The 21,820-nt window shown below is 39.6% G+C and overlaps 1 protein-coding gene across 1 annotated transcript in view; it reads right to left on the bottom strand.

The window, feature by feature from the left end:
- Window positions 1-21,625, bottom strand: part of hs6st3b (heparan sulfate 6-O-sulfotransferase 3b) — a 67,688-nt gene extending 46,063 nt beyond the window's left edge. The window contains exon 1 of the mRNA XM_032530177.1: window positions 20,280-21,625. Coding sequence (XP_032386068.1) covers window positions 20,280-20,824 — 545 coding nt within the window. The 5' untranslated portion in view covers window positions 20,825-21,625. The remainder of the gene's footprint in view (window positions 1-20,279) is intronic.
- Between the last annotated feature and the right edge of the window lie 195 nt (window positions 21,626-21,820).

Below are 21,820 nucleotides of genomic sequence, written 5' to 3'. Positions count from 1 at the left end.
CATTATTTTCACAGTGAGAGAAAAATCCTAAAACAAGAGCAAGACATTGCTTTGAGAGCAAAGACTTAAGTTTTGCGAGCGAGAAGAAAAAAGTTTTGAGAGAAACACATTTTTTTTGAGAGACATTTTTTTCACACTGATAGCAAAAAATATATATTTGAGAGATTAAAAAAGTATTTTGAGAGAGATTTTTTTCCCTCAGAAATAATTTTTTAAAACTTCAAATTTATATTTAAACTTTTTTTATTCTCAAATATTATTTTTCGCTATTGGTATGAAAACTTTTTCTCTCAAACATTTTTTTTCTTCTCTCAGATTATTTATTTTCTTGCATGTCATAAAGAAACAAATCTAACTCCATAAAAGTGGGGAACCTAACAAACACATAGCTACTCTACCCTGTATAAAAAACACAAGCATACTCAAAAATATATACAAAATCAGAAATAACAAAGCCTTACAGAAATTACTAGTACTGTTACAACAGCATTTAACACTATTTCACCCAGCTTCATAAAACCCGAAGCCTCACAAAAACTCCCTGCTTTGTTTGCCACCTTTGAGAACACTTTAACACTGATCAGTAAAAGATTCGTATTTCAGTATTGCATGTAAGCACAGGCCACAACTGCAATTTAATGTCCTACTCCTTAATACTGCTATTTCAGTTGTGCTGCAAACTTCATGAATACCAGTTAATAAACAAACCCCCGTTGTGTTTTCTGCTCAATAACAAGGGAGACTTTGATTCATGGGCATATATTACCAACATGGCTGGTTCAATTAAAGTTCAGGTCAAAACTTATGCCCAAATATTTGTACTGCTCTACCTGCTCAACACACATCAATTATTTCACAATGAATTACTCATGAATAGTTGAAAAGAGCTCACAGCTGCTAGCCTTCCTATCATGAAGGCAGAGTGTAACTGCTGTGTCTGACAGATGAGTGGGACTTTGAGTGATTAGCTCACAGACACAAAGTTTCATTGACAATCTGAGCTGAACGACTTGCGCAGTGAACAAAGGTGTCAGCAGTGCTGGCAAGCTGATCACAGGGCTGCGGGGACAATAAGACGGGAAGGGACACAGAGAAAGAAACAAAGACAGAAAAAAGAGTGAGAGAGCGAAAGAAGGAGACTGACATGTCTGTATAATATCTTTGTTGCTCACTTGTGTCTGATCCTCTTGCTGTTGCTCTGCAGATGATGGAACTTTATTATCTACAACAAGTAATGCAGGGCTTGCCATCTTCGAAGCAACTGGGGAACACTGACACTTTGGTTATTGCCATTCCCCAGTGAGGAAAACCATCCCCTCTGTCACATTGCTGTCTCAATTATACTGCACATCACCTCTACAAAGCTCTCGCTTAGTTCTTGTGAAGCAAAAACTGCTCAAAGTCTGATGTGTGCAGAGTCGTAACAGTTCAGGAGTGCTGAACAAACAGCCGGGCTGATAGATATAATACTCTGAAGGGGGCATGAAACAATCTTTGTTGCTGTTCTTGTGACACCGCACATGATGAAACACAAAACAGAAATGACTCCTTGTCCTCCCTATTCCTCCCTTGTTCCTCTCCAACCCGAGTAAAGCTATGGAATATACTCACACTTCCTTTAATCTACTGTGGCAGCACTTTTATGACTCTTATATGGCAGTGCAACGTTGTTTTTTTGCAGCTCAGCAGAAACGTCTGCATTTTACTGTCCCACTGTAGGCCTTCAATCCATAGGTACCAGGGTTTTATCAGCAAAACGTAATTGGCAACTATTTGGCTAATCAATCTGTGTGATTTTTCAAAGAAACACTTCAGTTTCAGTTTTTGTAACATGACGACTTGGCGCTTTTTCTCTTTTATATCATCGTACAATTAATATTGAGTTTCCTGGACTAAAGGACAGTATTTTAATTATTATCAGATATAACAGACTTCACATTATACAACATTTTATTCTGACACTGTAAAAACCAAACATTTTTTTAGAAATGGGCTTATTTTTTATAATTTATTAATCTGACAATTGTTTTCTTGATCGATTAACCGGAAAAAAAGAATTCTGTCACAATTACTTTAGGCCCAAGACAATGTCATTAAACAGTTTGTTTTGTCAGACCAACAGTCCAAACCCCAAAGATTCAAGTCACTATAATATGAAACACAGAAATGAAACAAATCATCATCCTTTGAGAAGCCAGAAGAAGTTGAGTAATTAATTGACATAATCAAATTTTTAAGTGAGTAATGGAGTAATTGATTAATCAAGTAACCGTCGCAGCTCTAAATGAAAATGTTAATTATTAGCCCTATAACACATAACATAAAAAGTTGAGCAACTTAAAGTGTTTAAAGAACACAGCCCTAACTAAAAATAATTTCATGGCACAGGAGAAATTAGGAGTGTATACAGCTGGAACAAATGGCAGTGTTTCCTTGCACTTCATGTCTTCAATGTGAACTGTATAGTAGTAAGACAAAGTGAGCTGATTTGCTGCATCACTGTTAAACCACAGCTGGCAAGGATGTATACTAAGGCTACCAACCTATTCTAATCACGCTAAACTAAAGTAATCTATTACACAGAAATTAAAGAAAATCAAAGGCTGTGCTATTTCTGCAACCAGTGTGCCAGCTCTGCCAAAATACCCAAACCATGCCACAGGCACAATATGCCACAAGAAGCAGAGCCAAATTGTTTGTCTAAACAGTTTTTAGTAAAACATGGAGGTTAACAGTTAAAAGGCTGTTATATTTTGACTTCTATTTAATAATGGACCAAAGTTTTGCCAGTTAAGTGGCAAATGAGGATTTGGTGATAACATCTTTACACTTTCTCCCCTCTGGCATTTCACATGGAACACACTTCCAAGCACATTGATCTTGCCTCACAGGGGAGACTTTATGGTACCTGCTTCCCAATTACTTGCATAAGCTTACTCCTCTGACACCGTCTCAGGAAAAACACACCGGATTGGCCGCTAGTCATGACAGAAAAGATTAGTGTAGGTAAATTTGCGGGCAGGGTGGGGGAACTGCCAGCTTCCAAACATGCAGTGCAGTCAGAGAAGCAGATTTACTGTCTGTGCTCTTCTACAGGCCTCTGTGTTTGCCCTGTCTCCAGTGGCTGACTGAAGACCTTGCTCGCCCAACAAAAACACTGTCAGAGATAGCTCAGCCAGCCATGAAATTGATTTTGTATTAACAAACAAGGGGATCTGTTTCTCCCATGCTGTTAATCAAATCATTTCGAGGAATGAGGGGAAGATGAGAGTAAAATCATTAACTTCCAACAGTAAATCAGGTTCACTGCCAACCTGTTGTCCCATTAACCCTGAAACCTGTTCAATAGCTAATTAAGGCAATTACTTCAGGCATGACACGCCAGTTAATCATGAATGACTAGCCCATTTATAGTGGTTGCTTCATTACCATTGGCAGCACTCCCCCCTCATTCTCCACGCGCACGCACGCACGCACGCGCACAATCACACACCACACACACACACACACACACACACACACACACACACACACACAGACACACAGACACAGGCACACACACACACAGAAAAAGACTTAGGATAAACGGTGCCTCTTGGTCTGTCTCCCACCCATTACAGGACTTTTACGGGTATGGATACATCAAAAAAGAGCACGGCAAATTGTGTGCTCAGATGCCCGTTGCTCTATCTCCCATCAGGTTTAGTCTGTGATTTTGAGCTTTAAAGTTTTTAATGTTAGTTGGGATCAGACACTTGATTTATTACACCAGTAAACATTTTCTAGGGTAGTTATATATATAGTCTTCTTCAATATAGCAAGATGTTTGGTAAACTATGGTTTCGTTAGAGTACACTAGACTAGTCTGTGTTTTTGCTTTAGAACTTTGACCCTTTCACAGTGTGTTTTCAGTTTATAAAAGATTTTTGTCAACTGAAAATGTCTTGTTCAGCATTCAAGTGTACAAAGTGGACTTTGGTTTCAAGCCTCTTTTTTTACTAATCAAAATTATAATCCTAGCGGCGGCCTTTAGTTCAATCAGTAAGTGTGCTCGCCCCATGTTGGCTAAGTCCTACAACGGCCTAGGTTCAAATCCATCTTTGCTGAGTGTCATCATCCAGCTCTCTCGCTCCCCTATCACATCTGTTCACTATATCTAGTTCACTATTTCTATCTATCTATCTAATAAAAGGGATAACCCCCCCCCCCCAAAAAAAATAAGCATCCTAATTAACATTTTGAGGTAAATTTCAGCTGCAATTTACTAACCAAGCTAGTTAGCTAGCGCTAACTTGTAACTTTGCATTTATCTTAGCACTCCTCCCCCAGCTCACCATCTCATCCAAATATGGTAATTTCTTATTACAAAACCCAAACAAAACATGGCAATTACCAAAATACCCAAATTCAAAAACTAATGGGTGATGTTATGGTGGCTACATCTACTTCTTTTATACGGTCTATGCCTAGGGCCAACATTTTGCCTGAGCCCTAAGTCTGTCTGTCTGGAGCAGTCCATGGTGCTAAACAAGACTTTAGTCGCTCTCTAACAGTGTGATCAGTGTGCTCTGACACCTTCCTTGTCAGCAGTTCCCATCCCATCCTGCTTGAGGGACTGACACTGACAGATTGCTGCATTGAGGAAAGGCCCTTGTAGTGAACTGTCCTGAGTGTGAGTATTGATTTTCCTGTTTATCTCCCCTGACTGCGGCAAGGCGAAGGCTAGCTGAAATGATTCCCTCAGCTCTGAGGCCCATTCCTCTCAGCTCCCCTCAGTTCCCTGTAAAGACAAGCTACAGTATACCACAGCCTGATTCTATATGTGCCAGGTCATCTAACGCAGAGTATCCAGGATGGTTTGAGACTGCTCATCCTAAATGTCACTCTCTCCCCTCCACTGCACAGCGATAATTGGCCCTGGCACTGCAGGAGACCCCCATTTCCATTTGCAGCCGTGAATACAAATTTCTGGACGACCTGCCACACTTGTCAACACAAGGGGAATTTAATTCTGCTACTGTCCTACTGAGCGGAGGCCTCCAAATGTTGGGTGACATTAAAAGAGCTACACTGTATATTTCCCTGTAGGTCTCACGTAAGAAAAAAACAGCAAAAGGCTCAACTCAAATTCAAACTGCTGGCACAGCTTTGACATTGATCTACTTTCACCAGACAACAAAGCAGACACATTTATTGCTGTGATTGCAAGTGGGGTGCGTTAATTAAAAATGGCTGTGGTTACCCTCGCTTAGACGTTGTTTGTCTTCTTAACGTGACAAATCACAGCCGCTCATCAAAGCCGTGTATAAACAGGCGTCTGTTTGCTCTAACTTATCAAGCATCAGCACTACGGTCCTGAGGGAGAGTGGTTCTGTGCCTTTACTTTTAAACAATTACACCAGGAGTCAGACATGCAACCTCAATTGGTCACACTTTCCATTTCAATGTAAACGTCGGACTGATACATCTTGTGCAAAGACTCCCTGTGGACAAACTTGTTGTCTATAGTGCAGTTTTTCTTGTTTGGTTTATACCACACACAACAAATGCAACAAAACACTAGCAAAGAGAACACCAGGCATGAAGTGAAGTTAATGGTTCATGGTATGGCTTCATCCGAGAGGAACCAGCAGACCCACCACCATCTCACACAAACTGATCAACGATGAAGCTGTGATTTAACAGAAACTTATACAACCTCAAAGGCACCTACAAATAAACAAATCTCAAATGCTGCTGACCATTTTCCCAAAAAATGTGAACATGCATCCCAATTGAAGGCTTAACATCTCTTTAACAATTGTAGCTTTTAGTGTGCATAAAAGCTTTTACTTTAGCATTCATTTAGGACAAAAGGAGAGCCTGCTGCACAAATGCACATTATATCACAGCCTTTAAACACAACCCCCTACTGGGAACACCGATCATGGCTAATGTCAGTAGTTAGAGGGTGTGAGTGCAGCCTGTACATGTGGATCCTGGTGGCCAGTTACCAGCTAAAATGTTATGCAGAGCTGTGGGGGAAGACTAAAAACCCTGTGTACAGTGTGGAAAAAATGCTTTTAGTTTACTAGGAATAGGCAAGGCAAAGCAGTTTTATTTATAAAGCATATTTCATACACACAGGTAGATTCAAGGTGCTTTCTAGAGAGGTGAGGAGGATAGGGATTCATGATCATGGCCAAGAAGAAACTTTAGCAGCACCCACTGCTTGTGCAACCCTCAATGTCATCACCCATGGAATATGATTTAAAGAGGATTTCATTACATTTTATTTAACGGTATCAACTAGGCTGTCAGGTGATTCAAATATTGAAGAGAGACTATTCGCATAATTGTCCATAGTTAAGTGATTAATCGCAAATTAATCGCAAATTTTCTATCTGCTCTAAATGTACTTTAAAAGGGATATTTTTCAAGCTTTTATATTCTTATCAACATGGGAGCAGACAAGTATGCTTGCTTGGATACAGTGGTGGCACACAAAGGCAATTCATATGTGAAGTTGTTGGATGCAATGCAAATTATTTCAAACAGACCCTTGTCCTCTACAATGTTTATCGACCTGCAAGCTGTAGTCACCCATTTAGCTATTGCTGTCACTCCATAACAACAAGCTACCAAAACACCTTTTTTCCAACTTGCATGCCATTCCCACACTTCTGTCTTTGGACAAGAAGACACCTCATGAGATTGATGATGTTTTCAGACAATTACAATCTGAGCCTGACAGTGGGAAAAACATTAATTTTTAGTGGACAAAAATCCAGGGTGCACAATTTCCCCATTTGGTTACATTAGAGCTCGGTCAACGTCAGCCCTCACTGGGTTCTTGCTCAATACTGGACCAATTTTAAATATTTTTTTGGTCACATCAGTCTATAAGACACAAATGCATAGGGAAATGTAGTCCAACATGAAAAAAAAAGGAATTTGCGTTAACTCGTTATTGCGTTAGCTTTGACAGCTCTAATTTCAACACAACTATTTTACATTTTCATCCCATCTTGTTTATGTCTTGAAACAATGTACCCACACTAGAAAACTAAACAAATCCTTTACCTGCCAGACAGATGGGTAGAAAAAAAATCTCCTGATTCATAACATTACCTGTCAACAACCCAAGTAAGATGATGTAGCTACACAGAATCAGTGAATATAAGATAAATGCAGGTAAATACTAGAGAAACCTTTAGTCATTCAGTCCAGTGTTGCTATGTAGTTCAACTATGATTTATGAACGTTATGGACAAAAGTTTCTGGTAGAATAATTTGCAACGTGAACATTGTATTTCTACTGTTAGACTTTGGTGCAACACAATATGAAATGAAAAGTATGTTGTTGTCTCATCTGTGCCTAAAACAACAAGCCCCCCCCCACCACTTGTCTTAACACAGGGCTGTTTTAGAGGCTATGCTTGCAGTCCATGACGTGACACCATCAACACACAAGGCTGTGACATTGGAGGAGGATAAAAAAACACACACACACACAAAAAGGGCTTCCCAAGGACTTATCCCAAAGTCTCTTCAAACCCTCTTTTCCTCTCTGTTCTTTGCCTCCTACTTTTTCTTTGGAACATCCCCCTCTTACAGAGAAAATGGATGTGGTAGCGCTCAACAAGGCTTTTCATAGACTTGGATGGATTGCATGTAAGCGATGAGATTGGTTTCAGTGTTCCCCGTGGACTGAAGCCTTTGGTGTTTGGTGATAAATGCCTCCTGTGTGGTAATACAGTGTGATTAACGGACACAGCCCAAAGCCTGATCCCTCCTCTCCGTCCTCACCGCACCTGAATCAATCATCTATATGGAAAGGCCAGAGTCTTGTGCTGGAACAGCTGCTTGGAGCTCAGCTCTCTCCTTTCGTACTTCAGGAGAGCAGAGATGGCTGTAGGACTCACTTTGAAACACAGTGAATACAAATAGATGAAGCATACCTGCTGACGCCTATGTTATTAAGCAGGTACGCAAAAACATGTTCAATCTAATAACAAATTAAAAATGTTGAGGTGAGTCTTACTTGTTGCAGTTCTACTTCAAAAGATTGGTGGTAACCCCTTTTTATTTTATTTCATATTCTGAGTGGTAATGAAGTTCCATGAAAAACTGAAGTAACCTAACCACTGATATTTATGAGGAAAGAAAAAATGCTAAAAGATATCCCAGAAGGACTTTGACAACTTGGAAAATTGCGTATGTTTTATCTTGGCCTTAATGTTTTTGCTTGTCTTCATTTTCAATCTTTTGTAATGATGCTTCTTTACTTTAAGAGTGTGGTCAAATAGGTACAGTAAGACCTTGAAAAATAAAATAATGCGGCATCCTCAGTAATCATCATATATTATTTTATGTGCATATTTTGTAGTTTGTTAAATCACTAAACCCACTTGCAAAACGCCCACAGAACAAATACATCCGTAACGCTGAGGTGACAAGGCAGGTTGCATATAAAAGCGTAACTTGACACATGGCGCAGCTGACTTGATCAGATTTGATATTACGACCAACATAAAAAAAGGGCTGTGCCAGCAGTTTTACAAATAGCCGTGAAACCATATTAGATTATGGCAGTGGCATAAGCAGTCAAATCAGTCCCCGAGTATTTCTGTGCAAGTCGATAGAGGATCCAGGTTAGGCCCATTAGTCATGTTGGCACCATGCATTGCATTCCCAGGCCTGAAACGACCCTGCAACTTCTCTGCACACTGTTGCTAAAAGCTCTCAACACACCCAAATTGGCATTTGCAACACACTGGCTTTTATAGATGTGTAAAAACTTGAAATCAATGCTAATTTATTTCATATGTCATTAATTTGCATTTACACTCCATCTTGAAATATTTAACAAAGGCAGCAAGAGAGCCATTTGCTGATAATTTATACGTACTGTTCAAAAGAAAGCACTCAAAGAACACACATTCTTCCTCCCTCTGTAACTTGTTATGATACACAGACATGCCTTGCATTACAAGTGAAACAAATGCCTCCAGTGTTGGGACAACTACCCTCGAAGTGAAAGCATAAACAAATTCCCAGCTCAGATTCCAAACATGAGATTGGAGGCTTACACAGAATAATGAATGAAGCAAAGTCCAGTATCCATACCAGAAAGGGGACTGATGAGAAATAAAGTGATCTCTGGATCTGCAAGTTGGATTTAAAGCTCTGTTTGGTAGCCATTCGTCTGGCACCTCAAGAGGACTCACTCCCATTGAGGGACATAAGATTCATATGATGAGGTTGAGCAGGGACATAAAGCTATTTGTTCCACACCAGCACTCTGTGATGCCATAAGATGTTATTCTACTCTCTAGTGCTGTGCTGTTGTTAGGACAGAGTTCCAATCCATACTTATTATTACACTGTGGCCTGGGACCCAATTTATACTGCGATATTGTAGGTGGCTGAACATAAATTGATCTAAAGAGGGAAATCCTTTTCCAGTGGGAAATAAAACATTGTTCAGTCAGCATAATATACAACAAAACACATCATATCTGATGTTCTCTGCCTTTATCGTAATCAAAGAATATAGAGGATGCAAAATGTATAACATAATAGTCAAGTCAGGCATAATTAAAGATTAAAGATGGAATTCCTTAAATCTAGAGAGATGTTTTGTTGTGTGATTAATGTTGTTTCACAAAATTGTTTTAAATTAAATTATATATTGACTATTAATGAAAACAAGTTTATACTTTTAATCATGTGCACTGCTGATGATATATATACATATATATATATATATATATATTTATATAAATATTTTCAAAATAAAACAAGACCAAGCACCTATTTATAAATGCATAAATGCAGTCTGTGAGATTATTCAAATCTCTCTCATATCACGTCTGACTGATGCCGCAGCACAGGGAAGAAGCAGACAACACCATCAGTAAAGATTTGTTGATTTAATATGATTAATGTACAACCGTTTTACTATATACATACATTCCGTGACTGAATTGGTATATCTTATTATTATTTTTTTTTTTTTAAGATTATTTTTTGGGCTTTGCCGCCTTTAATTTTTGACAGGACAGCTAGGTGAGAAAGGATTCAAACCCTGGACCCCTGCATCGAGGCATAAACCTCAAAGTACATGTGCGCCTGCTCTACCGCTGAACCCACTTGACCACCGATTTGGTATTTCTTTAACTCAATGTACCTTCTCACTGTAGTGAAGCCATTCTAAAGTGTTTAATTTTGAAATTTTTCACCACATCACCAGCAGACACAGCCCACAACAACATCCAATCATTGAGAGCTTCATCCCATCAAACAACGTTGCAAGCGCTTGCAAGCGGAGATTAGTCCGTGTGAAGGTGACTTTACCTGTGCTTACACTTAATGTGTGCCAGGTGCTCAGTCAACCCCTGAATCCAAATTGAGGAGCAGTGTGAGGCAGGCAGCCTTAGCTAGCCTCCCCACAGTATAGCTTACCTGTCACTAGTTCGCCCCAGATAAGGACAGATGACCTTTCTCCAGGTTGTTATAATAAATCAACTCCAGAGGCGGTTATTCCTGGCACGGTCTGCATCAATTGAGAAATAAAACCAGGCACCTCTGCTGGCATTTTCCACGTTACGGTTTGATATGTCAATCTCTCAAGTACACGAGTATCAACAAAACACATGCACAAACACAGGCAAGGAAGTTCCCTTATTAATTAACAAGGAGGCTAACTTGGTCTGCCTTGTTTATATGCTTGTTGAACATTTTTCTTTTCAGTATTTTTATGTTCTCTTTGAGTGATTCGTCCAAATACACAAAGTAAGAATGGGGTAACATGTAAAGCTAAATTGGTAAAAAGAGCCAGCCTAATATTTTTGCAACACAGCACAAAAAGCTGTAGCTGCAGTATAAGGCCAACATCCAGTGTCTTCAAAGCAATATTCACAAACTTGCTGATCAGGCAGCTCTTGATCAGCAAACACTAAAGAATTTATGGTAAAAATCTTTAAGTTTTGCACAATTACTTTTTTTATGGAATGTTTGTAGTAAAGAACTAGCATGCCCTTTTCTCAATTGAAGGGAAAACAGAGCCAAAGTTAATAGTCCCTCTGATAATAGAAGCATTTGAGCAGCTCAGCTACCAAACAAGCTTCTTGGGGACATTTAACACCAAATCTCAGAATCACTGCACCAGCTAACTCATTTTTATCACACTGACTACATTTAACTAAATCAGTTGTGAAGCGCTTTGCTTCTCTTCTTTTTTACTTCAGTCTAGGGCGTGATCTCACGCTGACCAAAAGTTGACTGAGAAGTAGAAGTTCCGCTTCTCGACAGTACGTCTGGGATCTGAGAGTTCATAAAGGCAGGCGATTCAGAGTTGGAGCAAGGTATTTAGCACATGTGATGGCACGGCTCAAATTTACATTTTAACAGCAGAATCTTCACAGTGCCATTGCTTTAGTGAGGATATGATTCCATACAAATAAAGCAAAAATGTGCTACTTTGCAGTGATTCAACATTTCTTACCACAGGATGATCCAAGTCTAGTCTTATCGGATTCAAGAAAACTGTGACACGAGGGTCCGGCCAGTCACTCAACCAAATGCCACCCTTTAATTACACTATACGAGCTGAATCAGACAATTGGGGTTCATATTTGCCGAACCAGCAAGTGTTTGACAACGGCATCAGAGGAGCTGCAAGCCTGCTCTGGCAAGCTGCATGGCTTTCATTACCTAGAGTGGCTTTCAGAGAAAGACGGTAAGCTCTATCCACTCTACATCTCGAACAGTTCCAAGCCAATTGGACAATGACAAATATCCATAACAACCCAAACACATGCAAAGCTTTACATTTTCTCCAAATGCTAATACAGCAATGTACTGTAAGGGCTCAGTTATTTAATCAATGTGCACTGAACAATAATGTGCAAAGACAATTCGGGTCTCCCTGTTTAGTGAATCATGTATCAAGCAGCAGATTTCAAGATAGAACTGGGACACTAATCCCCTTTCCAACACAAGAGACATCACACGGCAAACCAAAGTATAATCTTACTAAAAGTGATTAAAAACATTTAAAAACTTGGTACACACACAAATTGGAACACATCTTTACTAGGATAAACATTGTGTGAAAAAATGAGAATTACAGAGAAGACCCTAGAGATTGTAGTCCATGGCAAAGCTTATTTGAACTCAGGGTCTGTTTGTCACATAATCTTAATTTAATGTTTTCCACATTTTACTGAGTATGCAGAGAGAACCCATGTTATTTGTTTACCTTCTCCAATCAACTTTCCGCATTACTCGCTGCTTTATTACTTAAACATTTTATAACTTTTTATTTAAGATGGTTAGTGTGATAGCAAACAGTTACACATATGGAGCCACATTTATTTGTTGTATTTGAGTTGTGTTGCTGGCCATCTGATGAATGTAGGACCAACATTCACTCTTTTTGAGCTCTGTTTTTGTCTAAAATACCCCCCCAAATGTTCTCATGCTATTTTTTGTTTCTATTGAAAAATTAAAAAAAAAACTCCACATTTTATTCTGCATAGTTGACTATGAACCACAGTTAATGACTTCCTCGATTGCTCTCATTTTTTTTTTATGTCATGACGGTGAACAAGTGCATGACATATGCTGTTGCACTCACTGTAGAGGTAACACTTAATTATCAAACCGACTCGATTACTGCTCAGGCCTGCCAGCAATGACGACTTGAATTAATGACACATGAAAAGCAAATCTCCGCACCCTGGAAGTCCAAGACCTGCAAGGGCACCCACACCTCCTAACATAATAAACATCCCATCATTGGGATGAGCACTTTGCCTCCTACATCTAAAGATATGACCAGAACGGTAAATCTGCTCAACTTTCCTCCTTTGAGTTCATCTGTGTCTGGAGGGCATCCATTACCCTGCTACTTTACTGTGTCTCATGGAGAGCCTGTGCTTTCTCTTTTTCACTACGTGAGAGGCTTCAGAGAACACAGAAGAAAAGTCCATCAAGTGCAGCAAAATAATGTATCAATTTACTGGTATGACTCCAGTTCCAAATGTCTTTAGAGTCTGTAATATTTCCTGATATATGGTGTGCCAAGTTGAGCAAAAACAGAGTGAATTCTTGTGATTTTATTTAGAGTAAACTTTCAAAATTAAGTTACTGCATCTAAAGATTCATTTTGCGTCAAGCTTTGCAAAAACACATACTGTAACAACAGTTTTAATGTGGATTACCTAATGGGGACAACATTGCCGCTACATAGTCTTTGTTCAATAGAATATTAGATATCATCAAAAAGTAATACTTTAATATGATTCTTAAATCTGCAATAATCTTTTTGGCCACCTGGGGCGATATAAACAACTGGTAAACATTGACATGGCATCGCCTTTTAAGTTGATGTTGTGTTAGTGTTAGCGAACAGTTGCACATCCAGCAGCAACATTTTCATGCATATGGAGTTGTGTTTGTGTCCACCTGATGAATCTAAGTCATATATTGCCTCTCTTTTAGCTCTGTTTTTGGTCTCTACCTACTACTAAGATAAATATATGGTTCTTTAGCTTCTAAATGCTCCACTGGTTACTACGTTTGGCGCTGAGCAGGTAGTGTACAGTAGTTTTTTTAGAGCATTAGCACTGAAAACTGCTGCCTGCTGCACCCAAGAACAACGCTATAAGAGCAGTGAGAGGGTACCAAAACAGTAAAGCTAAACAATAAGCTTAACGTCACTATAAAGCTCTGTAAAGTCAAGGTAACAATCCTCTTTATCACTACAAGCTACGCCTCTCATGTTACACACTCATTTGATTCATTGTCATTATAAAAGATTTTGATTAGTTGCTTTTAAGTGCTCAGAATCAATTGATATTTCTAGAATTTTTATGACAACTGGGCTTACTTTATCTGATGAACTATGATAGACTAAAAACAACATAATAATCAAACTGAGAAAGTGCCCACATAGCCTATTGTGTAATAAAATGAATTTAATCAGTAATGCCAAAATGGAAAAATACCAGTGATGTCTGCAGGTTTAAGTTCATTAAGGTTGGGCTGGTAATGACTCCCTCCCACATGCTGAAACACGGAGATGCCCAACATTGTCATGCGCAGGTAGTAGATAGAGTGAGACATGCACAATTCAATGATGTGAGCTGTAAGTGGTAACAACCCCGCATTAATTGCTGCTCTGTCCGCATCACTTATTATGAATAAAATATGACGTGGGGTGTTATTCAGCAAAGACTTAAGGCATGTCATTGGCATGTAAGTAATAACAGTATATTAGTGCTCCTGTAGGATTGTTGTAAAAACAAAGGGATATGTACTCTATATGAATATGTAATTTTTATGACTGGTGGAAAAAACATACTGTAGGTGAGAGCTTTATTTGGTTTTGCAGTACCCGCCCTCCATTGGGTAACCATTAATGGTAAGACTGGTAACCTACAACACACTGAAAAACAACCACCTCAGGCCATAATGCACACAGGACTTGTCCTTCACCTTTCAGAAGACTGACAGCAATTACTGTAGGTATATGATCACTATAAAGTAGCATTTAAATCAAATGTACAGCAACTAAGCAACTTTAAGAGTGTAAAAACTGTTAAAATAAACATCCACCAGTTAGCAATATCATTAAGAAAGCAAAGAATTTACCAAAAACGTAATCAGTAAAAATCAAAATACAGTAGATGCCAATTTTTGTTCAAAACTTTCAAGACAGCTTTTCAGCACACATAATATACAAACCTTGAGGACACAATGATCTAAACATTATTATCCAGAATCAGCAGAGGACATCCTCTGCCATTGCTACATAAGCACATCTCTCTCTTTCTCTCTCTGTGCTTCATCAAAGGAGAATATCGAGGAGCGTCCGTACTATACTTATGTTTTGGCTTTGGTCTCTTTGTACTTCTGAACTGAGCATTCATTATGCATAAGCAACAAGAAAGCTGCTAATGAAGATTTCATAAATTGATAAAAACTGCAACATCAGCATGCATAAAATTACCATGAGGCCACAGTTAAAAGTGGAATAACTAACATGAAATGGACAGGAAAAAAGCTATACATACTATACATCAAAGCTTTACAATTGTACAGTGCTGCTCACCAGTTTAGGATCCCGTAATAAAGTTGACTAAAAAGAGGAATAAAAAATCATCTTTATAAATAGATCTAATGCCTTAATTAAAAAAAAATCCAACCTTTTAAGGACACCAATTTTCTTTGTGAATTAATAATGTATTGTAAATACGTAAATGTCCTTCCCTAAAATACAGTGGGCATAAGTATACCTACCCCTATGTTAAATTCCCATAGAGGTAGGCAGATTTTAATCGTTAAAGGCCAGTTATTTCATGGATCTAGGCTACTATGCATCCTAATAAAGTTCCCTTGGCCTTTGGAATGAAAATAGGCCCATATCATCACATACCCTTAACCATACATAGAGATGGGATACTTTCCATAAAATCATCTCTCAATGCAAAGCTAACTGAAATAAAACCATGCCAATCTCTATGTATGGTGAAGGGTATGTGATAATGGTGGGCTATTTTAGAGTAGATGGGCCTTACAAAAAAAACTCGGAGCATTCTATGAACGGAATGACGCATTTAAAATATCGCTCGATTACGCAAATTTGATCGTGGGAAGCCAAAATTGTGATTGTGATTAAAATTTGATTAATTATGCAGCCCTACTTGCAAATAGACAAAACACAAGCAAATTAAGAAGACATCTTCATTAATTTGACAACACATGTGCAGCATTCAGCAAACGCGCTGCAAATACACACAACACAACCAAATACTTAAACATGCTGCAAATATAGAAACGATGCAAGAAGAAAAGCACACAATCCCGATCCAACACCAAAGATTCTATTGTACCTTAAAATAATGTTTCCAAAATTGTTTCAGTGGTTCACTAACTCCTTTAAATGAGACATAAAAATAATGGTAACAATTCCGCTCCCAAGCTGTAGGGGGAACAAAGAGGAAAAGTGCTTTGGTGCCTACTGTAAAGGTACTGATTGAAAAGTAGCTAATGCTAATGCTATTCTTGGTAGGTAACATAAGTTGACGACAACGTTCAACACAGTCCTTAATTTTAGTAGAATTGTTTTGACCACGGTTAACAACTCTGGGCTAGCTAACCCACAAATGCATCAGTAATGTTAACTATATAGACAGACGACTCATCTAATGGTAATTTAGCTAGCTAACACACCCCTGTCTTCTGCCTCAGTCTCCCAGCGCTGCGAGGCTTCAGTCTGCATGAGAGCTGACAACAGCCCCGAACCGCAGACACATCCACAGTCAGCCCCCCAGCAAGCTAGCAACCATCCTGTTAGCGTAACCTGTGCCCCTCTTTTGCTTTTAGCCATCTGTACAGTTAGCTAAATTTACCAGACAAAACAGGAATAAGATTTGGCCTTCTCCCACTATGACACAGGTTCGTGGAGCTGAGTGATTTTGGTTTTATTTTCCATATCGTTACAGCCCTAATAAGGGCCCTGTTAATGCTGTAAAGACATATTAATTGCATTGTGTGTCTGTTAAGAGGCACAAAGGCACTCTAAAACTTGCCCCGTTAACTGCCGTTTTAGCTCAGTGGAAGCTTGTACACGTAGCTGCAGCCACTCCGTGTTGCCTGCACCGATTCAGGTCTGGGTTTTTTCAATCAAAAGTACTTGCATATTTATAGCGATCAAGGTTAACATAAAATTTGGCAGGAATTCTCCTTTAAGCCTGTTTAAGATTGTTGGGTGGAAAATCTAGCAGGAGGATAACTCGGTGTAGACAGCACCAGTTTTTTTTATTTGTCTCGCTACTGACAGCACTACAAATTTAAAAGAAAACAGAGCAACATGTTGAAATCGACCAGAATTGTCCTTTAAGTTGCAGGGCGTTTGCCCCTGTCGGCCACTGTAGATACAGTATGTGCTTATTATAGCTGTATATCCTGTGTACAATTGCTTTCAGGGTTAAGAAAGTTGTATACACATATACAGTATACTGTATATATATAGACTTTATAGAACTGAATATATTCTGAAGTGAATAAAAACGGGCTGGCTCTGGATCATTCTTGAACTCAACAAATCTGTATAACAGATGTTCCAACAATATGAGACATCAGAGAAATCCGTGAAAGAACAAGCAGAGACATAAATTAAATTAAAATCATTTCAACCCTAATTTAAAGGCTGGCCATTAAATGTCACAAATTACAGTAAATTTGAAATTGAAACAAACTCCATCGACCGATATTGAAGGAGATGCTGATCTTGTCAACAGCAGCACCCCATTATAAAAAGAATAACTGATTACTTTTATTCATTTAATATATCAGCAAAACATTCAGTTTCAAAGTCAATGTTTCAATGCATGTCAACCACCAACATGTATGAAGTATACGCTTGGGTTTGCAATTAAGATCCATTTTCATAGATTTTCAGCATTAAGTCTACCACTGCTGCTTTATTCAAGAAGTATAATGTATGCTTCGCTGTAGGGACATCTGGCTGTATGTTTAATAATCAAATTTCCTCACCTTAACCTGTAGCCATCACAATAAAGCTGTGTTGTTGTTTTATTAATCTCAGTAGTGACAGAGATTATCACTGCCACATGGATGGAATCTAATATTACAGCGAGAAATTGCATGAGCTCATTTTTATTTCAATGGAAAGCAAAATCAAATATGTCTCTGATACTGACCTACGGCCTTATACTACACATGCAAAACAATTCTGAAGACACAGTCCATTCTTTATGCATGTACATTTTGAAAATTAGTCCCTTGTTTAGTCATATCGAATATATCTACCCGAGTAACTCCAGACCAAACAGTTAGCTAATAAACATGCAGCAATCAGAAATAATTCTAACAGCTGTTCTCAGTGCAAGGCCTCTCTCACCTGAGAAGGAAACAACCTTCTCAACAAGCCATCTTCATGCAGCAGACAAGACAATGTATGACGCTCTCCACAGAGCAACTTAGGAGGACAGCACTTAGAGGTATGTTTCTCCAAAAAGCCCCTGAAGAAAGGCAGGCTTGCCCGCTCCACTTCTCCTCTGACTGACAGCCCACTCCAGAGGAGCCCCGCCACAGGACACGCAGACTGATCCAGTCTGACACGCCTGACCTTTCCTGGGCTGCACGGCCGGCTCACTGTGCAAGGGCGCCCTGCCCAGCTGAAAAGGCCAAACAATGCCACGCAGGCAGTGCCATGGCCTCCTATGCCCCCCCCCTCCCCCCCACCCCCCTCCCTTACTGCCATCTCAAGAGCTGGCAAGGTCAATGCCTGGGACACCGGGAAAGATAGACACTCAATCTGAGAGGCTTTCAACCACAAAACAAGGGTATGCCAACTGAATTTGATGTATGATTGGTATTTCCCATTGCACCCTTAGGTGGAGTTAAGATTTTTGTAACAAGTGCATTAAATATTGCTAACTAATTGCGTATTATTGTACAAGTGCGCTTTTTTACTTTGACCCAATACCATTTATATATTTCAATTAAGGCATTACACACAAAACAATTTATGAAGGTGAATTTGCATAATATATACAGTATATTATATATATATATATATATATATATATATATATATATATATAAAATAGTAGTATAATAATACTATTAGTTATCTTACTTAGTATATGTGTTGTGTGTAGTGGGTGGTTAGTGAGGGGGTCTAACATAATGTGTCTGCCATCAGTCTTGGTCGAAGCTGAATGATCTCAGAATAGATGCTGCGGGAGCCCGCTAAAGAACAAGGGATGGGAGGACCAGTAAGTGCAGAATAGACGCTGCAGCTGTGAAATGAAGAGCTGTCACATCCAGTGAGCACTTTCCTGAGTAAAGGAAACACTTGCACTTCTGCACAGCAGAAATAAATCATGTGCTCATGTACTAAAATGTAAGACTGTATTTTTCCAAACAGAGAAGGGAATTCTCGTGTGCTTGTGTGACACCACATTTGGTCAGTGCTGTTTCTACATGCAAAAGTATATTTGAAAATATCCTATAACTGAGTTATAGACTTTTAACATAACTAATACCTAAACTGTAGTGCAATTTAAAGAATCAGTGACTCCAGAAAAACTAACTGAATTGCAAAATACACACATCCACTCTGCTGAGTGAAAACACACGCACACACACACACACACACACACTGCTGTGACTAGTTCATTCCAATGCGGCCCCCTTTAGTAATTGTACTGCATCTCACATTTGTACAAGCAATTGCAAATGTCTTTTCCACTAATAATACAACAGAAAATATTGTAGAGATAATGCATGTCAAGTTCTACTCTGCTGTTTATCTCAGATAACTGGGCTTCATAAACCAAGCATCTTGGTATAATTTGAACTCAGTCCTGAGATAAGATGGCATCAAATGCAAAAGATTTTATGTAATATAACAGTAGTGCACCTGTTCTGTAAGCCAACGAGAACACCTGGAAGGGACTTATTACAAAAGACGGTGAGGCCAAGCAGGGGAAGTGTAATGGTGTATGGGGGTCAGGTATAATTATGTCACGTCTCAACTTTGGACAACTTAATTGACATAGATGATACCCTCAGTCAGAGGGAAGAAAAACTGTCACTGACCCTTTACCATATCTTTATGGATTCAGAGTGTATGCTTTCATACACCCGTCAGTCAGTTTTCAGTAGGTGCAATTGGAGCTTTGATGTGTGCCAGAACATTTGGACTGCAGGCTCACAAACACCGTTAATGCAGTGAAAGGGAGTTCTAGAAATGCTTCATAACAATTGGTTAATGGCACAAATTGGCAAAATAACAGCGTTGGCACAGCTGGGCAGGAAAAAGTTAATTGTGAGAGGCTGATGTGAACAAAAAGGACAAACACAGACAATGTATATGTCTGAAGGTCAAGCGAATAAAAAAAAACAAATTTTGTTATAGCTGTTTATACTACATTATCTTCAGTATAACACACTTGTGGGTACACAACCTATTATAAGTGACCTGATTGCTGGGTGATTGATTGCAATTATTTGTGTTTTTACATACTGTTCGGTTCCATCCATCACTGCTCACTTGACCGTCCATGACAAAAGACTACATGCAAATGAACACCAGGAAAAAATGTAAACCTGTGAGTTAATCATGGGGCTCCAGTGCATGTGTCATGTGGTTTGGGGGTCATATAGCTTGTTTTAGCATACCTGCTCATCAACACAAGAAACACACACACACGCACACGTGCACACACACACACACACACAAGGTGAATTAAGCATACCTTTTATTTCTCTGGGCCTCCTTCTTATCCATAATTACAGGTACACAGTTCGAGAGCTCGGTCCAGTCTGCATGAAGTCCGCAGCTCCAGCCAGTAGAGAACCGGGAGAAGAGCCAGGACTCCTCTTTCCCTGGTCGGTGACATGTGCATTTCTTCTGTCCGGGCTTGCAGTCGCACGGCTGCTCCAAGCGAATATTCCTCACCAAATGTCTCCCGAAAGTAGTTCCCCCGGTCTTCTGGATGTGCAGAAACACTATCACGTCGTCCCCTTTGATGTTGAACTCCACGTGTCTGTCAAGGTCTCTTTCGGTAAAGTTGAATTTTGACGGTAGTTTAGGAGGGCTGTCATCCTCCAGGTCTTGATCTCTGTAGAAATCATCGCTGTCCTGGTACGGGGTGGAAAGTAGGCTTACCCCTCTTAATTTCTCCCCAGTCTTAAAGTGGCACGAATTGCTGCCTGCGGGACATATGTACTGATAACCTATCATAACAAAAAGGACCGCTAAAATAGGAACCAAGATGAGCTTACTGGACCTATCATCCATTATATCAAGATATTGTCTTCATTCCATTACTTTGAATAATAAGTAGCACCTTGATGGGTTCAGTAGCCTAATGCTCCATGCCTCAGAAAAGACTAAAGGTGCCTATTATTTAGGTGCCACATGTTGATCAGACAACACCCTCCGGTAATCTGGACAAAAGAAGTCCACCTTTTGGATTCTGTAATACTGCCGTCTGCACTGCGCTGGAAATATTGGCCAAAGTCAAGAGTCATGTCATTTCTGTCTGTCCAACTTCTAAAGCCGGTGTAGAGCGGCATCCGCGCCGACGACTCCCATATTCCGGTATCAAGTTACAAATTAGGCAGCTGATGTGGCTTTATAGTTCTCCCCCTTCTTTATGTTTTTAGTCGTCCTGGCCCCAGTCTAAATCGCAGTGTGTTTCGATTTGGCGATGGACTTACTTCAGCAGAAACGAATCACGGCTTGGACTGCCGGGCTGGGTCCTCCGGCAGCATCCTCGACGGGTTGGGCGGTCTGAATGACTGTGCTGAAGCAGTGTTTTGAGAGGATGCTGCTGCATCCGAGCCGACAAATATTGCGTTATGCTCTCGTTGTGGTTGGGCTGGGAGCGCTCTATCCCATTCCTGTCCATCCCATAATCGTGTTAAAAACTGCAAAAGCCAGAAGCCCACACGGTCACTGACAACACGGAGATTCAAGCACACACAGGCTAAATACTAAATCCGCTGTAACTTTATGAAGCGCATTCATCCGAGTGTGACCTTTGATGATACAAGATATGGCACTATCTCTAGTTGCAGTGTAAGGGTAACCATATGACGCCAAAATAACGTCTAACATTTGCTCAAAGACAGTAGGTTCTTGTTAGAGCCACCGCGAGTTTCTATAATAATGGTTACAGTCACACATAAATAGGCAATGGCACCGAAATGCGAGGCATTTATAGAGTTGAGTTGTGCCGTGATGAAATGGTTTTGATTAATTAAGAGCAAACGTTAGTCACAATACTTTTTT

The sequence above is a fragment of the Etheostoma spectabile genome, chromosome 11 (assembly GCF_008692095.1).
Source record: "Etheostoma spectabile isolate EspeVRDwgs_2016 chromosome 11, UIUC_Espe_1.0, whole genome shotgun sequence".
Lineage (NCBI taxonomy): Eukaryota > Metazoa > Chordata > Actinopteri > Perciformes > Percidae > Etheostoma > Etheostoma spectabile.
Note: the sequence above shows the minus strand (reverse complement) of the source record. Positions and strands in the feature narration are given on the sequence as shown.